The sequence below is a fragment of the Babesia bigemina genome (genome assembly GCF_000981445.1).
Source record: "Babesia bigemina genome assembly Bbig001, chromosome : II".
NCBI lineage: Eukaryota > Apicomplexa > Aconoidasida > Piroplasmida > Babesiidae > Babesia > Babesia bigemina.
In genome coordinates this window covers 1,967,747-1,985,968 of record NC_027217.1, presented here as the reverse complement: position 1 = coordinate 1,985,968, position 18,222 = coordinate 1,967,747, and the positions used below count along the sequence as shown (strand labels likewise).

Here is an 18,222-nt window from a genome sequence, read left to right as displayed (position 1 = left end):
ATGATCTGCTCAACAACCAGACAGATCCCAAGATTATTTCTGATGACACTTATAGGCTGCCGACGTGAGAACGTAATGGGCAGAACGGAATACTACAGCAGTTAGCTGCTAGTATTGGCCCATCACGTAGCTCAATAATCATGCAATAAACGTATCGGATGCATTGGGATGGCAATCTTACTATATTCAGATTTTACGTGTAATATGATTCTACATGAGGTCCTCCGATTGGGAGACGAGGTAGCGGTCCATGTACATGCTTTGGGGATTCCCTTGGCATTTTCGCCGTAACCGCATGTTGTAATGCCAAGGGTTGTAAGCATGTGCTTCCCGCATCCAACGAGTCGCTTCCAGCGCTTAATCAGGAAGCTTTCCAGATAACTACATTTACATAGATGCTACATAAATTCCCGCAGCGGTAATATACACGAGGCGCATAATATACAGCAGATTTTGCAGTCGCCGTGTTTTACGCGATATCCGCCGAAAATGCTTTAGTGGTCCATGCGCAAGCGCCCTTGGCAGTGGCAGACTTTGCATTGGTTCCTCTCCGCATAACCGATGAGGTGGCCGTCGCAGTGCTGTTCCTTATTTCGGAAAACACAAATCACAGCATTCACAGTGCACAACTACATTTACAGCTACAATTAAAACACATAGGTCTCGTATCACTCTTCATTTCGTGGCGGCGCAGACAACCGGCCTCACAGCGCATATCGCATAGTATACAAAATGCATTTGGGCGTAACGTACAGAGTCTTCACCTGATATTGCAACGCTCGAGTAACTTCAAGAACCTATGAACAATGTCGACCAGGTTTCCACGTGAAGACGGGTGTTGTGGAACCCGCTCGCCATAAGCGTCGGTCAGGATTTCAACTGAAACCGACGTGACATACAAGCCTGCGACAACGTTACATAACCGCCATTCTGAAACTCACCGGCGCTGGTAGAAGCTTTGCTCCAACACCTTGGGCGCCTGCTACGGGTGGGCATGTGACGAAACGCTCCGGTACGGGCCCGGTGAACGCTACGTCACGCATTTTCAGTGTTATGTAGTTGTGATGCACCATTAGTTAATTAAGCACAGATGCGTTGCCTACGTTTGTCTTCTTTTTATTCTTGCGATGAAGGCTGCGCTGGGCATCCATCTATTGTTATTCATCAGAGATCCTGCTGAATTCATGATTCTTTCGACAGATAAAAGGTAGCGATGAAACCTGATTCAATGAAACAAAAATGCTTTTGCTACCCATTAACGAGCCCACGACTATGGCTTCCCTTACAGATGCATCCATCAAGAAAAGCATCAAATGAAGCTTATTATACTAAGCCTAATAGCCACTTTGTCAGGTAAACGCTTAGCATTGTTAAACAAAAGCAGTGTGCCACAGCGTCGTATGCTCAATGAATAAGTTAGCCTAGAGATTACGTTTGTTCCCAACTTCTTCGTTCTTGACTGATAAATTTTTGCGCCTCTTCCTTTGTCATCATCCCTTCATCTGAACTGTTACTATCACGTTCATTCGGCATCTCCATGGTCAGTGTCTCTGTATCTTCCACTGGCTCTTCACGTGTCGTTTGAGGTGAGTGCCCAGTGTGCCCTGAAAAATCATCCTCCCCATCTACCGCCTCTTCTAGTGGTTTTTTCACTGGTTCTTCCTTATATTTCCCTGTTTTCTTCTCTTTCTCCATTTTATCCCTCTCTTCCCATACCTTCACATTTTGATCATCAACAGTCTTCTTATCCGTCTCATACGTAGCAAACAGCGCACCATAGCACGCGATGTTCAGGAGTGATCCTACCACGATCATATACATTGTCGACTTCCGCAGCGCCTCGGTGTTGTTGTCCTTGAGACCCTTTTCCATGTCATCGATTGCCTGTGTTGATGGCGCGTAACCATGCAGCTTCTCTGACACGTACGCGAAGATCTCTACGAAACTCACGCTAACCGAGATACCCGATATGCACTGGATGATGGCCGATGCGCTAGCCTGGTACCTGTCCGGTATGACTTTCCTCATAATAGGTCTATCTACGCCGCCAACCGTAACCAAAGTCGCACCTAGGATAGCAAACTCTATGTAGTGATACCACATCAATCGCCCGTCTGGAGCAGGTGACACGAAGAACAACACACAAACGATTAATCGCACACCCATCACAACGATACCAGCAATCAGCTCGCCGTACTTTTTATGCATGCTTGTAATTTTTTCAATAACTATACCACCAGCGGCAGTACCTGCTGCGCCGCCGATCGTCGTGACTAAGATTGCAATACCAACCTTCATGTCAGACACTCCCAAGTATTCCAGGTACGTGATCATGTAAGGCAACGTGCACATCGGAGCCTCCGCGATCAACATCGTGAATATACACAGAAATGCTGACCAATTTGTAAAAACCGCTTTAAAGGCGCCGGATATTTGGTTGATGAATTGTTCCGTGGAGTCATAAGGAGAGATAAGTTCCCTATCAGTATGCATTGCAAATACAATCGCGATGCCAACCGAAATCCACAAGTATCCCAGCACAATGTATGACACGCGCCAGCCGATAAATCCCAGCAAGATGTTCTGAGCAGCCTCCGTGGTTATTGCGGCACACAGCATACGGCCAATGCAATTAAGCGCGTGAAGACGGGTGAAAGTACTGCTGCTGCTGTTGCTATCATCATCATCATCCCTATCCGAGATAATCTTTTGCTGAACCGGGTAGATACAACCAAACGCGGCACCGTGTAAGAAGCGCAAAAATAGGATCTGCAGACTCATGGGTAATGTAACATTTTCCACCTACCGACGAGAAGCGTGACGTGGCGCTTAGCAGAATCGAGGCGATGCCCATGAATAACAACCCAGCAGCCATCACCAGGTTAGTCTCAAACGCGTCCGCCAGCAGACCCCAAACTAGCGAGAAACACAAGCGTGACAGTATAGACACGGTCATCAGCGTTGTCAGTTGACTCTTGGTGAAGTTCATAGTTGACTCGAAGATTCTCATGCACAAATACAATACTTGTTGCTCGTAGCCTTCAGTGAAAGACACCACGTGGTACAACACCTGACCAAAGGTGCCATAATCTTCAGTTTGCTTTTCTGCGGTAACAGTTTTACCAGCTTCCATATCAGGTGCGCTTCCTGAAGCAACGTCAGCACCTCCAGGTTTCCCAGCAGCCCCTCCACTCATTGTGGCAAAACTGCTTCTGCTATTCCCATATAAACTCAACACGGGTCGAAAATGTAGATTGCGTGCTATTTTCGACGTGTGATTGACTCATGGAGTCCAGCCACTCGAATTATGTCGAATCGCTGGATCAGAGATTACACAGGCGACCGTTAAGCCGTGATTTATATGCCTATTGACGTGTATACTGTGGTATAACCGTCAGAGAGCCACGTGTTTTGCTGCACCGGAACCACTTTGGCAAAAAAAGGAAGAGGAGGATGTCACAGCGCCCGCAAGTTGCCGGGAACAAGGGCAACCTACGGAGTCCAAATGGCAACTCAGCACCGAGAATTTCCAATTCCAACACTGAACCCGAAACTCCGCCGACGCGGTAGGAGGTTTTAACGCCACTGAACAAGGGTGTGTGCCACCCTGTGCTGTCGGGAGATATAGACACGAGGTTGGATGTCTACACATAGGCACCGGTACTTAACAAACTAAGTTGCCATATGTAGAATATTTTATGGAACATTTAGATTTAAGTTTGTTAGCAGCAGCGGTGTTATCCAGATTCCAGCGGCGCAGAACCGGAAGTGCCCCTGAAGTTCCCGTAACGGAGGCTGTTGCAATGGCACGGGAGTTTAGACACAACGCTATTCACGTAGAATGATGAAGCATTAGCTGTAATGTGGAGTGTAACCGTGTTTTCCTCGAAACTGGTGCGCTGAAGCATTGGTATTTCAGATTGGCATCACCTAGCTGCGTCTACAACGGGCACGTTAAGTCTGGATGATGTCCATGATGTGTCGGACCTAGATATCTGTAGATTGAGCTATATGCATTTTGTCAGACAACGACTGCCTGAATCTTTTCGATGAAACGTAGTTGCGGCAGGAATGTCCCTTAATGTCACATACAACTGTAGCGTGAAATAACCTTCAGAATGTACAACCTAGAACCTATAAGGCGCTGTTGCGAAGCCGCTTCCTCATTCCGTCATTTATCAAGTAATACTGTACACCATAGGGTGGATGCACGTATTATCAGCCTTATTGAACGAATCTGAATTCGCGCTCACCAAAACCTTTAACAACCATATTACTGCATTACGTATGATACGACAGTAAATGGTGTTAAGAAAGATTCTTGCTTCCTAGGCCGGCGTATGTGGAAGTATAGCCTGTCCAGTCAGGAAACAATTGACCTATTTTGTAGGGGGGTGACATCTTTTTATAGAGGTAAACAGCAAAGCCGAATACTGATGCGAAGATTATGAAGATGATGATATATAAGAGTATACAATCCTTACACAGACAACGCCAAGATTTGCATTCCTTTGATATCTTAGACGGGTTGTTACGTTGTATAGGGCCACATAACCCACACCATTTTTCCGTGCATATAGCACAACAGGACGTACAGCACTTGCATATTGTATTTTTATAACACTTTCTGCCTGTGCAATCACAGGGTCCCTCGTCCATTTCCGGTGGCGATGTCATCTTTCCCTCACTTAGGAATAAACCCAGTGCTGCAATGGACAACCTACCTTGAAATAAGAGGTGTGACAAGTATCCTACTCAACGTAGTTATATATATATTGTGCATTGGGACGCTTTCATTGTCTGCAAATATAAAGGTAATGCTTTATGGTTTGTAAAGTGCACTGATTTTAGCATAAATTGACCACACACTCTACTCCTACAATATATAAAACAGTTATTATTTTGGCCGCTCTTTTAGTGACAATACGTTTTGTCAAAACCCAAAATCTTGTCTCGCATTGCGTTGTTTTCCCTGCATCACGCGAGGTGAGGAACGTAGACAGCGCCGAAATGGGGTAAACTACATCATTACCATTTGATGCTCCAATTATGAAAGGTTTCATTTTAGATGCGCCTATTCGATTATTATAGCTTTAAATAGTGTAGTATTTAATGTTCTTTGCGCGAACCAAAAATACCTTGTCCGGTTAGACGTTGACATTCACAAGCAATCGCGAAACTCAACACTCCTACAACGACTTAGTTATCTCTAAATTGCGCATGCTTCACATTTAGAATCATATTAAACCTTTTGCTGAGTGAATTCAAGTTGTTCACTCATTTTGTCATCCAATTGATTTCGCCTCACATTTCCAACTTGGTCAGTCAGTTGAAATCACCCACAATTAAGTGAGGAATTGAAGGCGTATGTGGAGCGTACGTTTGAATAGAGTGTATTATTGGGCTGAATTCGAGTTTTTAGAACGTCCGTCACATTCTTTATGCGAGGTAGTGCCTTTTCTGCAAAATAACCACCGCTCCACGTGCCAACCAATGCACTTACATCGTTCATGTTCATACATCAAATATGTGCTAGAATATTATGCGCCGTCAACTATATCATCCGTCTTCAAAACTCCTGACTTACAGACACAGCAGTAATGGCAGCAGCATTTAGCAAATTGTTATTCAGCAGGCATTATTACATCCGCAATTTGAAAAATCATTTTCAGTTGTGGGATTATATCTCCGGCATCATCTGTTCACAAAAGAAAACTCATATTAGGTCTTGTTAAATTCACAACCTCCGAGTGAATACCTATGAGGATATGGCCAGCCCGGTTGGTGAATTCAATAATTTCTCAATAACACACTGATGCCAACTGTTAAGCGGTTGATCATATCCACAGTGGTCATGAAAACAGCTTTTCCTCTACCAGCTAAATGTTGAGCGAAGCCCAACTATTTTATATCTGCAGCGTTTAGACAGCAGTGTGGTGTTAGGCAGGGTGACTCGTATTCGTAGGTTAAAATGCTATGTTGATATGTGAATTGTATAACCCATCGATAACCTGTTCATGTCGTGTTCATATTGATTATCCATCCGACGAGTGCGGGCCCACTTTCTGCACGACCGATCCACCGCATACATAAAGTAGGTGCCGTTTACCTAGCCCAGCGATGAATAGAGCTGTGAAATTTATAGTATGCGATGTAACTTTAAGTATCACAAATATGACCGTGATCTCGCCACGAAAGTAATTAAATCTGTGCACGCCAGGTCGAATCAGCATCGCTGACAGTCTTTAATGGCATAGAGATTTAAAGTTCAAAATAGCAAGAAGTGATGCAGCATAGTTGTGTATCCACACAGTATTCGAGGTAATGAATGGGGGTTCTTAGGTTGCGAACTTTTTGCGAGAAAATAGACAAAACGGTATGTGACAGACAGACCCATTTGACCAATCCTACGAAAGATAATACCAGAAGCGATTAACATGTATATTGCAGAAATGGTGAGTACTACGAAAAACGCCGTCATTTGACATCGAGGAGCAAGTAAAAATTTGCGCAGAGTATTGGTACCATGAAAAATCTCAGACATCTCGTCAATGATGGAGTTAACTAATAGTCAGTTGGCAGCATTTGGAAGATAGACTCTAGTATGATGGTAGAGATGCATCGTAGTTTCCATTTACATCTGCTTGCATTCGCTCACGTGGTACCTTGTTACCAAGGAATATAGGGTGCTTCTATCTTTTTCAACTGTACCAAGCATAGTAAACGCCGACTTATTAGTTTTGGGGCAAACCTTTATGCCTTTCTTCAAAGGAACGCTAATTAAAGGTCCATTTCCACAAGACACTCAACTTCATTTAGCGGGTAAATATCTGCGCAGGGTTGGGTATATTCAATAGCAAAGAATATGGAGACCAAAGATATAGCTGGTATAGTTATGAGCAGCTTAACTATAATTATCTGTCTGGGTATGTTCATATGGACCATTATCGAGCGCAGTATATAATCATAAGAAGGATTGAACAACCGCATATCCAACCTTCCAGACACCTACAACCTTTACAGGAAGTATCCGTCATGAGACACGCATTAGTTTCACATAGTATAATAATGACAGTGAAGTTGCAATAACAATGTTATTAACAATGCATTGGCACAAGCCACAGGAACGTACTAAGCCTCTTGTCACGAATTGCCCAACAAAAGGACGTGATATCATTTATTTCAACAGGATTATAGTATTAACGTTAGCATGCTACATGTTATTGGCAGATGATATACGGCACATCTTGAGCGTTGTAAATGCCGGTTTTCTGCGGAGTCAGCGTTCTACAGCCCTGCACCACCGACGCTAGCTATCGAGGATATATGTGAAGCTATTACAGCATATGTGAAAATTATGTTTGCTACCGTTATTGTGAGTTGAATTTCGTACTCAGTGGTGAGTATGTTTCATCAGCTGCAAGTCAAATGGTTTGCGATGGCCGCAGCATGATCGGCGGAGATGTCTCCGGTTTGGTTTTTTTGCGCACCATTGTGATTTTTAGGCCGTAGTGATCGGACAGAGTCACCAGCATGACCTTCTTCATGCTCGTGAATGCCGAGCACAAGCAGTTGTACGCGGACCCCACTTTGTCTATCATGACAATGGGTTCCCTGAACAGAATTTCCCCGGCAGAGGGCGCGAACCCTTGCAGTATCCCGGCAATGTGTTGCGGAGGGAGGAAAATGTAGTCGCACCTGAGCCCGCTGCAGCCGGCGTGTGGGCCGTGCATATTGAGAGGGTTTTTGGGGTCCCACGTGACGTCCATAAAATTCCGTCTCCTGTACCACCAGTAGAACCGTCTGACGCGCGGCCGTTTGAGCTGCTTAGAAGGGTTCTTGACCAGAAAGTAGACTGAGGACGGGTCAATGGCAACACGAGATCGTGCAGTGGTGAAGGCAACCGTTTGCGTCGTTGGTTTTGGTTCCCCCGTCCACAAGCTCTTGGATCTGCGGAACAGCGCGGAGCATCGCTCCCTAAATGTTCTGGCGGCTTTATCTGTTTTGCACTCCAGACATGGCGCCTTAACACGAACGCTAAGTTTGTTTTTGAGAAGCCTTTTGTGCAGCTTTGCCAGCTTCTTGGATTTAGGGGCGCGGTGCCTGTTGGCTGTGTGGATTCTGCGTAGACGTATTGAGTTCGCACGGGGGCGGTACGTTTTTGAATGTTTCCAGCTTGTGGCGGCTCTGCGCAGACGGTCCCCCTTTGGCAGTGAGAGATATTCCACGAATCTGCTCCACCTCGAGCCCTCTCGAGGTCCCATATGGGGGTGCCGCATATTGCCTCCCGAACGACTCCTGGGCATGTTCGACATGATCGTGACCTTTTCAAGGTGCGGTTTTTGGGACTTGTTGTCGCCAAACACATTTTCCACCCCTATGGACTCGTCGCTGGTGAGTGGACTCTCGAACGTGGAATCGTTTTTCTTTATCCGCCTATCCTTCAGCCCCAGCCATCGCTTTTGCTTGGCCTTTTGTCGCGACAGGACGTACGAGTCCGTCCAGCCGCTGTGCAGGAACGACATGTAGTTGCTGGCACAGTTGTTAGGCGCCGCGTTTAGATCCCCTATGATGATGGGCGCGAACCCCAGCCGGCACGCCTTTTCCGTCCTTTTCAGGATCTGTTTAACTTCCTCGTTTCTGACGTTCTCGATATGCACAGACTCCGGGTTGACGCTTGCACTGGCCATGTGCATGTTGTAGAAGGCAATTTTCCCAACGGAGGGGATGTCGACAAAAATCTCCATGTAGCCTTTGTTAGCCAGCATAGCCTCCAGGTGCGTCACGACGTCCCAAGCGTGGAATTTCGCGCACAGAATGGGGAACTTGCTAAGAAAAAGCAGTCCGCTATGGAACATCCCGATGCCCCGCTTCTTCTTTTTATTCTTGTCATAAAGGTTCTCAAAATCCTCCGACACCGGCAGGCAGTCGTCCCTGGCGGCGTAGGGGTAGATATCCTGCAGCTGTTGCGTTATGTACCTCGCGTGGTGGTTGCTGTACACTTCCTGGAAAGCAACGACATCCGCGTTTGCCTTCCGGATCTCGTTAGGCACACATTTGAGTCTCTTTTCCGTGTATCCCGGGTTTTGGTACATCTGTATGCCAAACATGCGCACCTCCAGCAAGCCGACGTTGAAGGTGAGCATAGAGAATGAGTGAGGTCGTTGGGGCGTGTTCCTGAAACTCGGCAGCGTCGACTTCCTGAACGACTCGATTGCTATAGAGCCACTTAACGCTTTCGACGACGTGGAATCAGTTTTACTTCGTCCCGCTGTGTCTTGCAGCTCCTTTACCACACTAATGGGTTCGTCATCCGGCATGCGCAACTTGCATTCCATATCGCGTATTCGCCGCGGCAACGCAGCACGCGACACGCTAGAGCGGGACACACTCTTATCGTCATCCAGGTTCAGGGGAAGTGATATGGTTGGCGCCGCCTCCTCTACATTGCCGCTCCTCCTCGCAGCCGTCGAGTTGATGTACAGACTCTGGCGGGCTGTGCTCTTTGGGTTGCGTTGATCGTTGGGACAGAAGGCAGTTGGCGAATCCGACGCCGAATCTTGGCTGCCTGAGTCGGAAGTCTCCACGTAGGAAGTGCTGCCGTCATTGCAGAGCGACTGGCACGAACGGGAGGATTGGAGTGGCCGCAGCACCGTGGACAGACTTACTGCCCTCTCGTTCTCTCGCAGTTGCCTGAGCTTCGTCTCATGCGTCTTGGAGAGCTTGGTATACGCCGATCCCTTCCGGGGATCGTACAGCTTGGATCGAGCATGTTGTAACCGGTTGGAATTCGGCTTGGAACGCTGGGATCTTTGACATCCATCATCGTTCTCCATGGCTCGCACTTCGTTGCAAAGCCGCTCCCACCTCTCGAACCGGACAGTTCGGGTGATCGCTTTGCTCCTGTTTCCGCGTTGCTTTCCCGGTGCCGCTCCTTAGTAGCGGCGGCTGCTGTGACCGGGCTACACCCATCGGACGGGTTATGCAGGCTCAGCGCAAATCGGTATATACTTTACAGGAGCCTCGCTTTGATAAAAATCCCACCTGCAGCGCGTAATTGCTGGCTATGCTCCAATAAAGCATTAAATTGTCACACACTTCCTACGCTAGCAGATATGCACCGCCTAGACAACGTTCTGGAGCAGCTGTCGGCTCTTAGCAACACGCAGAAATGCCAGCCTCAATACACCGCGCAATGGCACCTGGTTGGCGTTTCCCTTGAAGCGTTATTGAAAAGATACTTCAGCTCCGCTGGCGCGCCGCCTGCGATATGCCCCTGCAACCGACCCCGCGACAGGGCTACAAGAATGAACTCCTAGTATTGGTTCTGCACAAAGTTTTTCTTGGGGGATGTGTCTTGCGACACTTTTGCCTCGCGTGTGTTGGGTGTGTCCTGCCAGCTCTACATTAAGCGGCGGTTCACGGCCAGTCGGCAACCACTAAATATTTTTTTACCGCCAGAGACACTTATTGCGATGTGTACAGCTGCGTATTTTGCAAGCACCCGCGGCATTACCCAGAATGCATTGCGGCTCTACGGTAAACTTCGCCGACTCTGCGCGCTCGCTACATTTGCGTTTCGACGCTACTGATTACGTAGCACAGCCGTCACTGTGCACGGATATGCTAGGAACGTAAATGATCTGGCGATTTGAAGGTTTGCAGCCGCTGTAATAGGCTATGCTAGCGTATGTGTACGCAGCGCTGCGATGAACTCCACCAAATTTACCGTTACATGGACCATACTCCATGTAGACACAAAACATGCGGCACTGGACCGATTATACGGCGTTTACGTGTGCCTGAGGGTTGGATTATGTGCAGCGAAATACGGCCGGTATCACGGCGTGTATAGGCGCAATCTCCGCCACCGCGCGACGCCATATTTCGATCCCATCACAATAGCTGATATTAGCGGCCATGTGTCTCGCTGCTACTCCGAACGGTTAGGTTTTGTAGTGCCTCATCGGTGTCGACAGCGCGAGGGCACTAAGTATTAATGGTAACTTGCAACGCCCCCGGTATAATACTGATTGCAACCGTTATTGCCTGGTGGTCATTTGCGCGGTTAGAAGTCGCCTGCATCTCGTGCCCGGGCCACAGTGGAGCGGGGTACACATATGCGACCCCAGTAAGTGCTATGTTTCGCCTCGCTTCGGCGGCTCGTGACGTACGCAAGAGGCCCGCAAGTGCTGCAAATTTCTTGTTCTTTAAAACTTCCGGCGCTGTACATAGTGCCGTAGAACCCAGACGTCTTTCTGGTTGCCTCAGGTCCTTGAGGAGCCCATCGTCTGCGCAGGACGTACAGCCACGCGTTTGCTCGGCCTTGGGATTTCTGGCCCGACGCAGTGGCATACATCTTCGTAGCTCGCCGCCAAATCTCTTGAACTCGACCAGGATGGCCAGCACCTCTGCAACATCGACTGTCACTGAGACGGCAACCGCCGTCCAGGGTGTGCAGAGCCTCTCGCTAAAGGCGCCAAAGGAGCACGTCGAGATTTTCCGCAAGGATTACAAACCGACCATATACGACATCGACAGCGTGTTTCTCGACTTCGACCTTCATGAGACCGCGACGGTTGTCAAGGCGGAGTTGTTGATGCACCGCAAGGAAGGCACCGCCCCCGCCGACCTGGTGCTGCACGGCGAAGACCTTGACTGCAAGAAGGTTTCCGTTGATGGGCATGAGTTGGAGAAACGGGCGATCTCGGGTTACAGCATCGACGATGATGGCAATCTGACAATCCCGGTATCCTTTTTGCCGTCTGAAGCCGGCAAGGCGTTCAAGGTGAACACCGAGGTCGTTATCAACCCTGAGGCCAATTTGCAGCTCTCTGGACTCTACAAGAATAGCCTCTTGTTCACCACGCAGTGCGAATCGCACGGGTTCCGCCGCATCACCTTCTTCCTGGATCGCCCAGATGTGCTATCCAGTTTCCGCGTGCGCATGCAGGCGGACAAGGAGAAGTACCCCGTGCTGCTCTCGAATGGCAACAAGGTTGCGAGCGGCGTAGACGGCGCGAAGCACTATGCGGAGTTCGTCGATCCCTACCGCAAGCCGTCCTACCTTTTTGCGCTGGTCGCGGGTAACTTGAAGTCGATCAGCGGCACCTTCCGCACCATGAGCGGGCGCGACGTGTTGGTCGAGGTGTCCTCGGAACCCGAGGACTCGACGAAGCTGCAGTGGGCGTTCGAGAGCGTGTTGAAGGCCATGAAGTGGGACGAGGAGGCGTACGGACGCGAGTACGATCTCGACGAGTTCCACGTGGTTTGCACCCGCGCGTTCAACTTCGGCGCCATGGAAAACAAGGGGCTCAACATCTTCAACTCATCGCTTCTTCTGGCTGATGTGAACACGACCACGGATTCCGAGTTCATCACCATCATGAGCGTCGTTGGGCACGAGTACTTCCACAACTGGACCGGCAACCGTGTGACTTGCCGCGACTGGTTCCAGCTGACGTTGAAGGAGGGTTTGACCGTCTTCCGCGAGTCCGAATTCGCCGGCGACATGTCCTCCCACTTGCTCACCAGGATCACGGACGTGCGCAACTTGATCACCTACCAGTTTACCGAGGACGCGGGCCCTATGGCGCATCCGATCCGCCCTGAGAGTTACATATCCATGGACAACTTCTACACCACCACCGTCTACGACAAGGGTGCCGAGGTTATCGGCATGTACAAGACCCTGCTCGGTAAGGAGGGCTTCCGCAAAGGCATGGACCTCTACTTCCAGCGCCATGACCTCCAGGCGGTCACCTGCGACGACTTCCGCGCTGCCATGGCTGATGCCAATGGCGTTGACCTGACCCAGTTCGAGCGCTGGTATTACCAGGCTGGCACTCCCCAGGTTGAGGTACTCGAGGCCGTGCGCGAGGGTGATGAGTTCCGTCTGCGTTTGAAGCAGCACACGGCCCCCACTCCACGTCAGGAAATGAAGCTGCCGTTCCACATCCCCATAAAATTGGGTCTCGTGGGAAAGACTTCTAAGAAGGACCTGAAGGGCACGGTTGTGGTGGAGCTCCGTGAGGACGAAGAGACGTTCACGTTCAGCGGTATCGACGAGGATTGCGTGCTGTCATTCAACCGCGGATTCTCGGCCCCAATTAAGGTGAAATACGAGCAGAGTGACGAGGATCTTCTGTTTTTGATGGCCCACGACACCGACGGATTGAACCGCTGGGAGGCGGGCCAGCGTATGCGCACCAAGGTTATTCTCGCAAACATCGAGCAGGCTTCCGCCATCAACGAGTCCATTTTCGAGTCCATCAAAACCATACTGGCCTCTGATCTGGACAACAACGAGAAGGCCCTGTGCATAATGCTTCCGGACATTCAGGCCCTGGTTGCGGAGCTCGAAACCTACGACCCCTACAAGCTCTGGGAGGCCACGCGCCGCGTGCGCAGGTCCATTCTTGAAAAGTGTGAACCCGAATTCATGCGCCACTACGAGAGCCTGCGTTCGGAAGTGGACACTTTGGAGAAGGATGACATGGCCCGTAGGTACTTGCGCAACACGTTGTTGGGCTACCTTGTATGCCGTGGCGACGCGGCTGCGGTTGAGCTTGCGCTGAACCACTACCGCGCTGCACGCACCATGACGGACCGTTACAGCGCATTCATCCAGCTGATGAACATGGATTTCGCCGGAAAGGACGCCATTGTGGCCGACTTCTACGAACGAGCCAATGGCTTCGCATTGGTGATCGACAAGTGGTTCACTGCTCAGGCCATTAGCGACGCCGCGGACTGCTTGGAGCGCGTTAAGGCCCTGGCTGCCCACAAGGAGTTCACGAACACCAACCCCAATCGTGCAAACTCCCTGGTGCGCGCTTTCACGCGCAGCGTGCGTTTCCACGACCCTTCGGGCGCGGGTTACAAGTTCTTGGCCGACCAAATCCTCGGCGTCGACTCGATCAATGCCCACGTGTCGTCGCACCAGGCGATTCATCTAACGAAGTTCAAGAAGCTGGACGCGGCGCGTCGTTCCCTCATGATAGCTCAGCTGCAGCGCATCATCAACACCGCCAGCATCTCCAAGAACCTGTACGAGGTCGTCCAGAAATCATTGGATTACGCCAAGGAACAGGGGTTCACAAATTAGGGACACTGCTAAAGCACACCCGATAACTTTGCTGACTTGAGATTTTAGGTACTATCACGCCCATATATAGTTGTTCAGAGTCGTGTAGTAGCGCTTTGTACGTTATCTCACACGTAGTGTATTACAATGTCAAGTTATTAAGTGCTCACGGCGCAGCTGTCTGTGCTCGGTGGGCCTGCATGAAACTGTTGACGAATGTAGACGAAGACATTGCAATGTTAACAGGCTATTGCCCAAGTTAATATTCGGATAATTCTGACAACCTGATTATAAGGCGCCGAGTTACATTTTTAGCCGGGTAATTGGCTGCTGGCGTATTATGCGGCGATTCCTTGCACCCATCATAACTTGATGCGCCTAACTATTGCCATAATCTGTGCTTTGAGAGCATCTCATCCCGTTGCCACTTCTCACGAGCGGCACAATATGCACGGCCAAAGTGTGGGCATGTTCCGTAATGTCACTTAATTCCCTATCTAATATTCCGTGAAATGATTACATAATTCTGTAGGTTGTAGTGATTGCAGTTTTGTCCTAGCATTGCTGGAGTACAGTAGAAGCACAAAGCAGCATCAGCAAAGTGCTAAGGCATAAATTCATGTGTCGATACGTGAGTCAAGAGTGATTGGTGACAATTCGTCAGTTTTAAGAGTCATTACTAACATCAGCTACTCCTAAAGTGGCACTACCCCTCCATTTTACCACATCATCCGTCTCACAAACGCATATAGCGACTTATTGCGATAAGGAATCGTTGCCATCTGTTAAAAGGATCTCTGGATTAATTTTGCATCAGCCATCGAGGTAACATCTACAGGAATTTGCTTTAGGCGCTTTTGTGTTGGATCGCGAGGTCCGCTTATAAGTGCCGGACCTTGCATTGGTGCCTCTTCTCATAACCGATGAGGCGCCGTCGCAGAGTTGTTCCATATTCTGTGAAAGTAAAACTACAGCATTCAGAATGTACAACTAGATTAATAGCTTCAGATAAAATATGTAGGCTTTGTGTCACTTTGCATTTCATCGAGGCGCGGACATCCAGCCCTACCGAGTATCGTGTAGTATACAAAATGCATTTGTGCGTAACAGACAGACTCATCGTCTGATCTTGAAACGCTTGCATAACTTCAAGAACCTATAGACGATGCCGACCAGGTTATCACTTGAAGACGGGTGTTGTGAAACTCGGTCGTCATAAGCGTCGGTCAGGATTTCAACTGTAACTGACGTGACATAAAAGCCTGCGACGACGTTAAATAACCGTCATTAGTAAACTAACCGGCACAGGAAAAAGCTCTGCTTTAATACCTTGAGCGCCTGCTACAAATGGGCATGTGACGAAGCGCTCCTGGATGGTCCCGGTTAACTCGATGCCACACTCTTGCACTGTTATGTAGTTGTGTTCCGCCTCAGGAGAATTCAGCACAACTGTGTTGTCTACGCTCGTCTTTTTTTAGTGTTGCGATGAGGGATGCGCTGGCCATTTTTTGTCACGCATCAAGGGTGTTTGCGGTCCTGCGACTTCATTTGACAGGTATACGGTAGTTAACATTTCAGTCAGGTAATTTAAGATGCTTATGTAGAGCCTTAAAGTTCGTCTACCGCGGCTTCGATTACAGTTGCCTCCATAACTAAAAGGATCAAAATAAATCTGACGAGATGTAATCCAATAGGTGATTTTTCATCTGTCTGTTAAGGATCGTTAAGCAGCACTTTTGCGGCAAAGTCAGGTGAATCCAAAGCAATGGTGATTCCGGAGATTACTTTTGTTTCCAACTTTGAGTTGCCGTTTTCAAGTATTCGTGTACCTGTTCTGCTGTGTCGAAGTCAGGTTTGTCCATGTGTCTATTGTTATCCCTGGTATAATTTGCTTCTGATTCCGACGTTATAACTGCCATGGGATATGGATCCACTACGCCTTCCTCTGTAGCTTGCACAGCCACTTCCATAACTCGACCTTGTGGCTCTGGAACTGGCGGTGGTAGTGGCGGTGGCACTGGCTCATCTTTTTGTCTCATTGCCACTTCTTTTGGCTCCTCTGGTAGCGGTGTCTTTATTTCAACTTCTTCTGCATTTCTCTTCAACGCTTCCCTTTTTACCTGTATTTCCTTCCTTTCCTCCCACACTTTCACATTTTGCTCCTCAACAGCCTTCTTATCCTCCTCATATGTGGCAAACAGCGCACCATAGCAGGCAATGTTAAGCAATGATCCTACCACGATCATATACATGGTCGACTTCCTCAAAGCCTCTGTGTTATTATCTTTGAGACCCTTTTCCATGTCATCAATTGCCTGTGTTGACGGGGCGTAACCATGCAGCTTCTCTGACACGTATGCGAAGATCTCCACGAAACTCACGCTAACCGAGATACCCGATATGCACTGGATAATGGCCGAGGCGCTAGCCTGGTACTTGTCCGGAATTACTTTCCTCATAATGGGTCTATCCACGCCGCCAACCGTTACCAAAGTAGCCCCGAGAACCGCAAACTCGATGTAGTGATACCACATCAGACGTCCGTCTGGAGCCGGCGACACGAAAAACAACACACAAACGATTAGTCGCACACCCATCACAACGATACCGGCAATCAGCTCACCATAATCCTTATGCATGCTTGTAATTCTTTCAATGACGATACCTCCAGCCGCAGTTCCTGCTGCGCCGCCGATCGTTGTGACCAAAATCGCAATGCCCACTTTCAGGTCAGACACACCTAGATACTCCAAGTAGGTGATCATGTACGGCAAAGTGCACATCGGAGCCTCCGCAATCAACATCGTAAATATACACAGAAACGCAGACCAATTTGTAAAAACCGCTTTAAAAGAGCCGGATATTTGGTTGATGAATTTATCCATGGACCCGTAGGGAGTGGTTAGTACTTTTTCAGTGTGCATTGCAAATACAATAGCGATGCCAACCGAAATCCACAAGTAGCCTAACACGATATATGAGACGCGCCAGCCGATAAATCCCAGCAAGATGTTTTGAGCAGCCTCCGTGGTTATTGCGGCACACAGCATACGGCCGATGCAATTCAGCGCATGAATACGGGTAAACGTGCTGCTGTTGCCGCTCTGCTCATCATCTTCGTCTGAGATAATCTTTTGCTGCACTGGGTAGATACAACCAAATGCGGCGCCGTGTATGAAGCGTAAGAATAAGATCTGCATAACCATGAGCAGTGCAACACTTGCAACATACCGACGAGAAGCGTGACGTGGAGCTTAGCAGGATCGAGGCGATACCCATGAATAATAGCCCAGCAGCCATCACCAGGTTAGTCTCAAACGCGTCCGCCAGCAGCCCCCAAACGAGCGAGAAGCACAACCGCGACATGATCGATACGGCCATCAGCATTGTCCGTTGACTCTTGGTGAAGCTCATAGTTGACTCGAAGATCCGCATGCACAAGTACAAAACCTGCTGCTCGTAACCCTCAGTGAAAGACACCACGTGGTACAACACCTGACCAAAGGTGCCATAGTCTGCCTTAATTCTATTTGCCTTAGTGCTTCCAGCTCCTTCAGCAGGTTCTTGTCCTGCATCTCCCGCAACTCCTCCAGCACCTCCACCATCAGTTCGTACTCCGTCCATTAAGAAGCCGCCTTTGCTGTTCTAATAAAATCACAGTATAAGTCAATGACATAGGCATGGTGCTATGTTCAACGTGAGCAACGCAAGGAATCCAGCTACTCAACATACGTCGAACCACTGGATTAAACATTACGCAGGCAACCGTTAAACCGTGATTTAAATAGAGTTTAGCGTACCCACAGTAGTATTACCATAAAACAGCCACGTGATTTGCTGCACCGGAATCACTTCGGCAAGGAAGGAAAAGGCGTCGCACCGGTCGCAAGTTGCCGGGACCAAGGGCAACTTGTGGAGTCCTAATGGCAACTCGGCAGCCGAAATTACAAACCTCAACACCGGACCCGGGACTCCGCCGACGCGGAAGGACGTTTTAACGCCGCCAAATGCTAATGTGTACCCTTGCATGTATTACCCTGGGCGGTCGGGATCACAAGACACGAGGTTGGATGTCAACACATCGGCACGGGTACGTAACAATCTTTGCTGTCATATGTAGAATATTTTATGAAACA

At 48.8% G+C, this 18,222-nt stretch overlaps 5 protein-coding genes across 5 annotated transcripts; 2 read left to right on the top strand and 3 right to left on the bottom strand.

Moving 5' to 3' along the window:
- Positions 1-1,428: 1,428 nt before the first annotated feature.
- BBBOND_0208820 (hypothetical protein) lies at positions 1,429-3,196 on the bottom strand (the record flags this gene model as incomplete). The annotated part of the gene is made up of 2 exons (XM_012912460.1): positions 1,429-2,712; positions 2,807-3,196. The coding sequence occupies 2 exons, from the start codon at positions 3,194-3,196 to the stop codon at positions 1,429-1,431; spliced, it is 1,674 nt and encodes a 557-aa protein (XP_012767914.1).
- A 4,228-nt stretch (positions 3,197-7,424) lies between these two features.
- BBBOND_0208810 (endonuclease/exonuclease/phosphatase, putative) lies at positions 7,425-9,836 on the bottom strand (the record flags this gene model as incomplete). Its single annotated transcript, XM_012912459.1, has 1 exon — positions 7,425-9,836. The coding sequence occupies one exon, from the start codon at positions 9,834-9,836 to the stop codon at positions 7,425-7,427; it is 2,412 nt and encodes an 803-aa protein (XP_012767913.1).
- Positions 9,837-10,115: 279 nt separating this feature from the next.
- Positions 10,116-10,319, top strand: BBBOND_0208800 (hypothetical protein; the record flags this gene model as incomplete). Its single annotated transcript, XM_012912458.1, has 1 exon — positions 10,116-10,319. One exon carries the CDS (start codon positions 10,116-10,118, stop codon positions 10,317-10,319), a length of 204 nt encoding a protein of 67 aa, XP_012767912.1.
- Positions 10,320-11,398: 1,079 nt separating this feature from the next.
- Positions 11,399-14,107, top strand: BBBOND_0208790 (aminopeptidase, putative; the record flags this gene model as incomplete). The annotated part of the gene is made up of 1 exon (XM_012912457.1): positions 11,399-14,107. One exon carries the CDS (start codon positions 11,399-11,401, stop codon positions 14,105-14,107), a length of 2,709 nt encoding a protein of 902 aa, XP_012767911.1.
- Positions 14,108-15,867: 1,760 nt separating this feature from the next.
- Positions 15,868-17,710, bottom strand: BBBOND_0208780 (hypothetical protein; the record flags this gene model as incomplete). The annotated part of the gene is made up of 2 exons (XM_012912456.1): positions 15,868-17,223; positions 17,318-17,710. The coding sequence occupies 2 exons, from the start codon at positions 17,708-17,710 to the stop codon at positions 15,868-15,870; spliced, it is 1,749 nt and encodes a 582-aa protein (XP_012767910.1).
- Between the last annotated feature and the right edge of the window lie 512 nt (positions 17,711-18,222).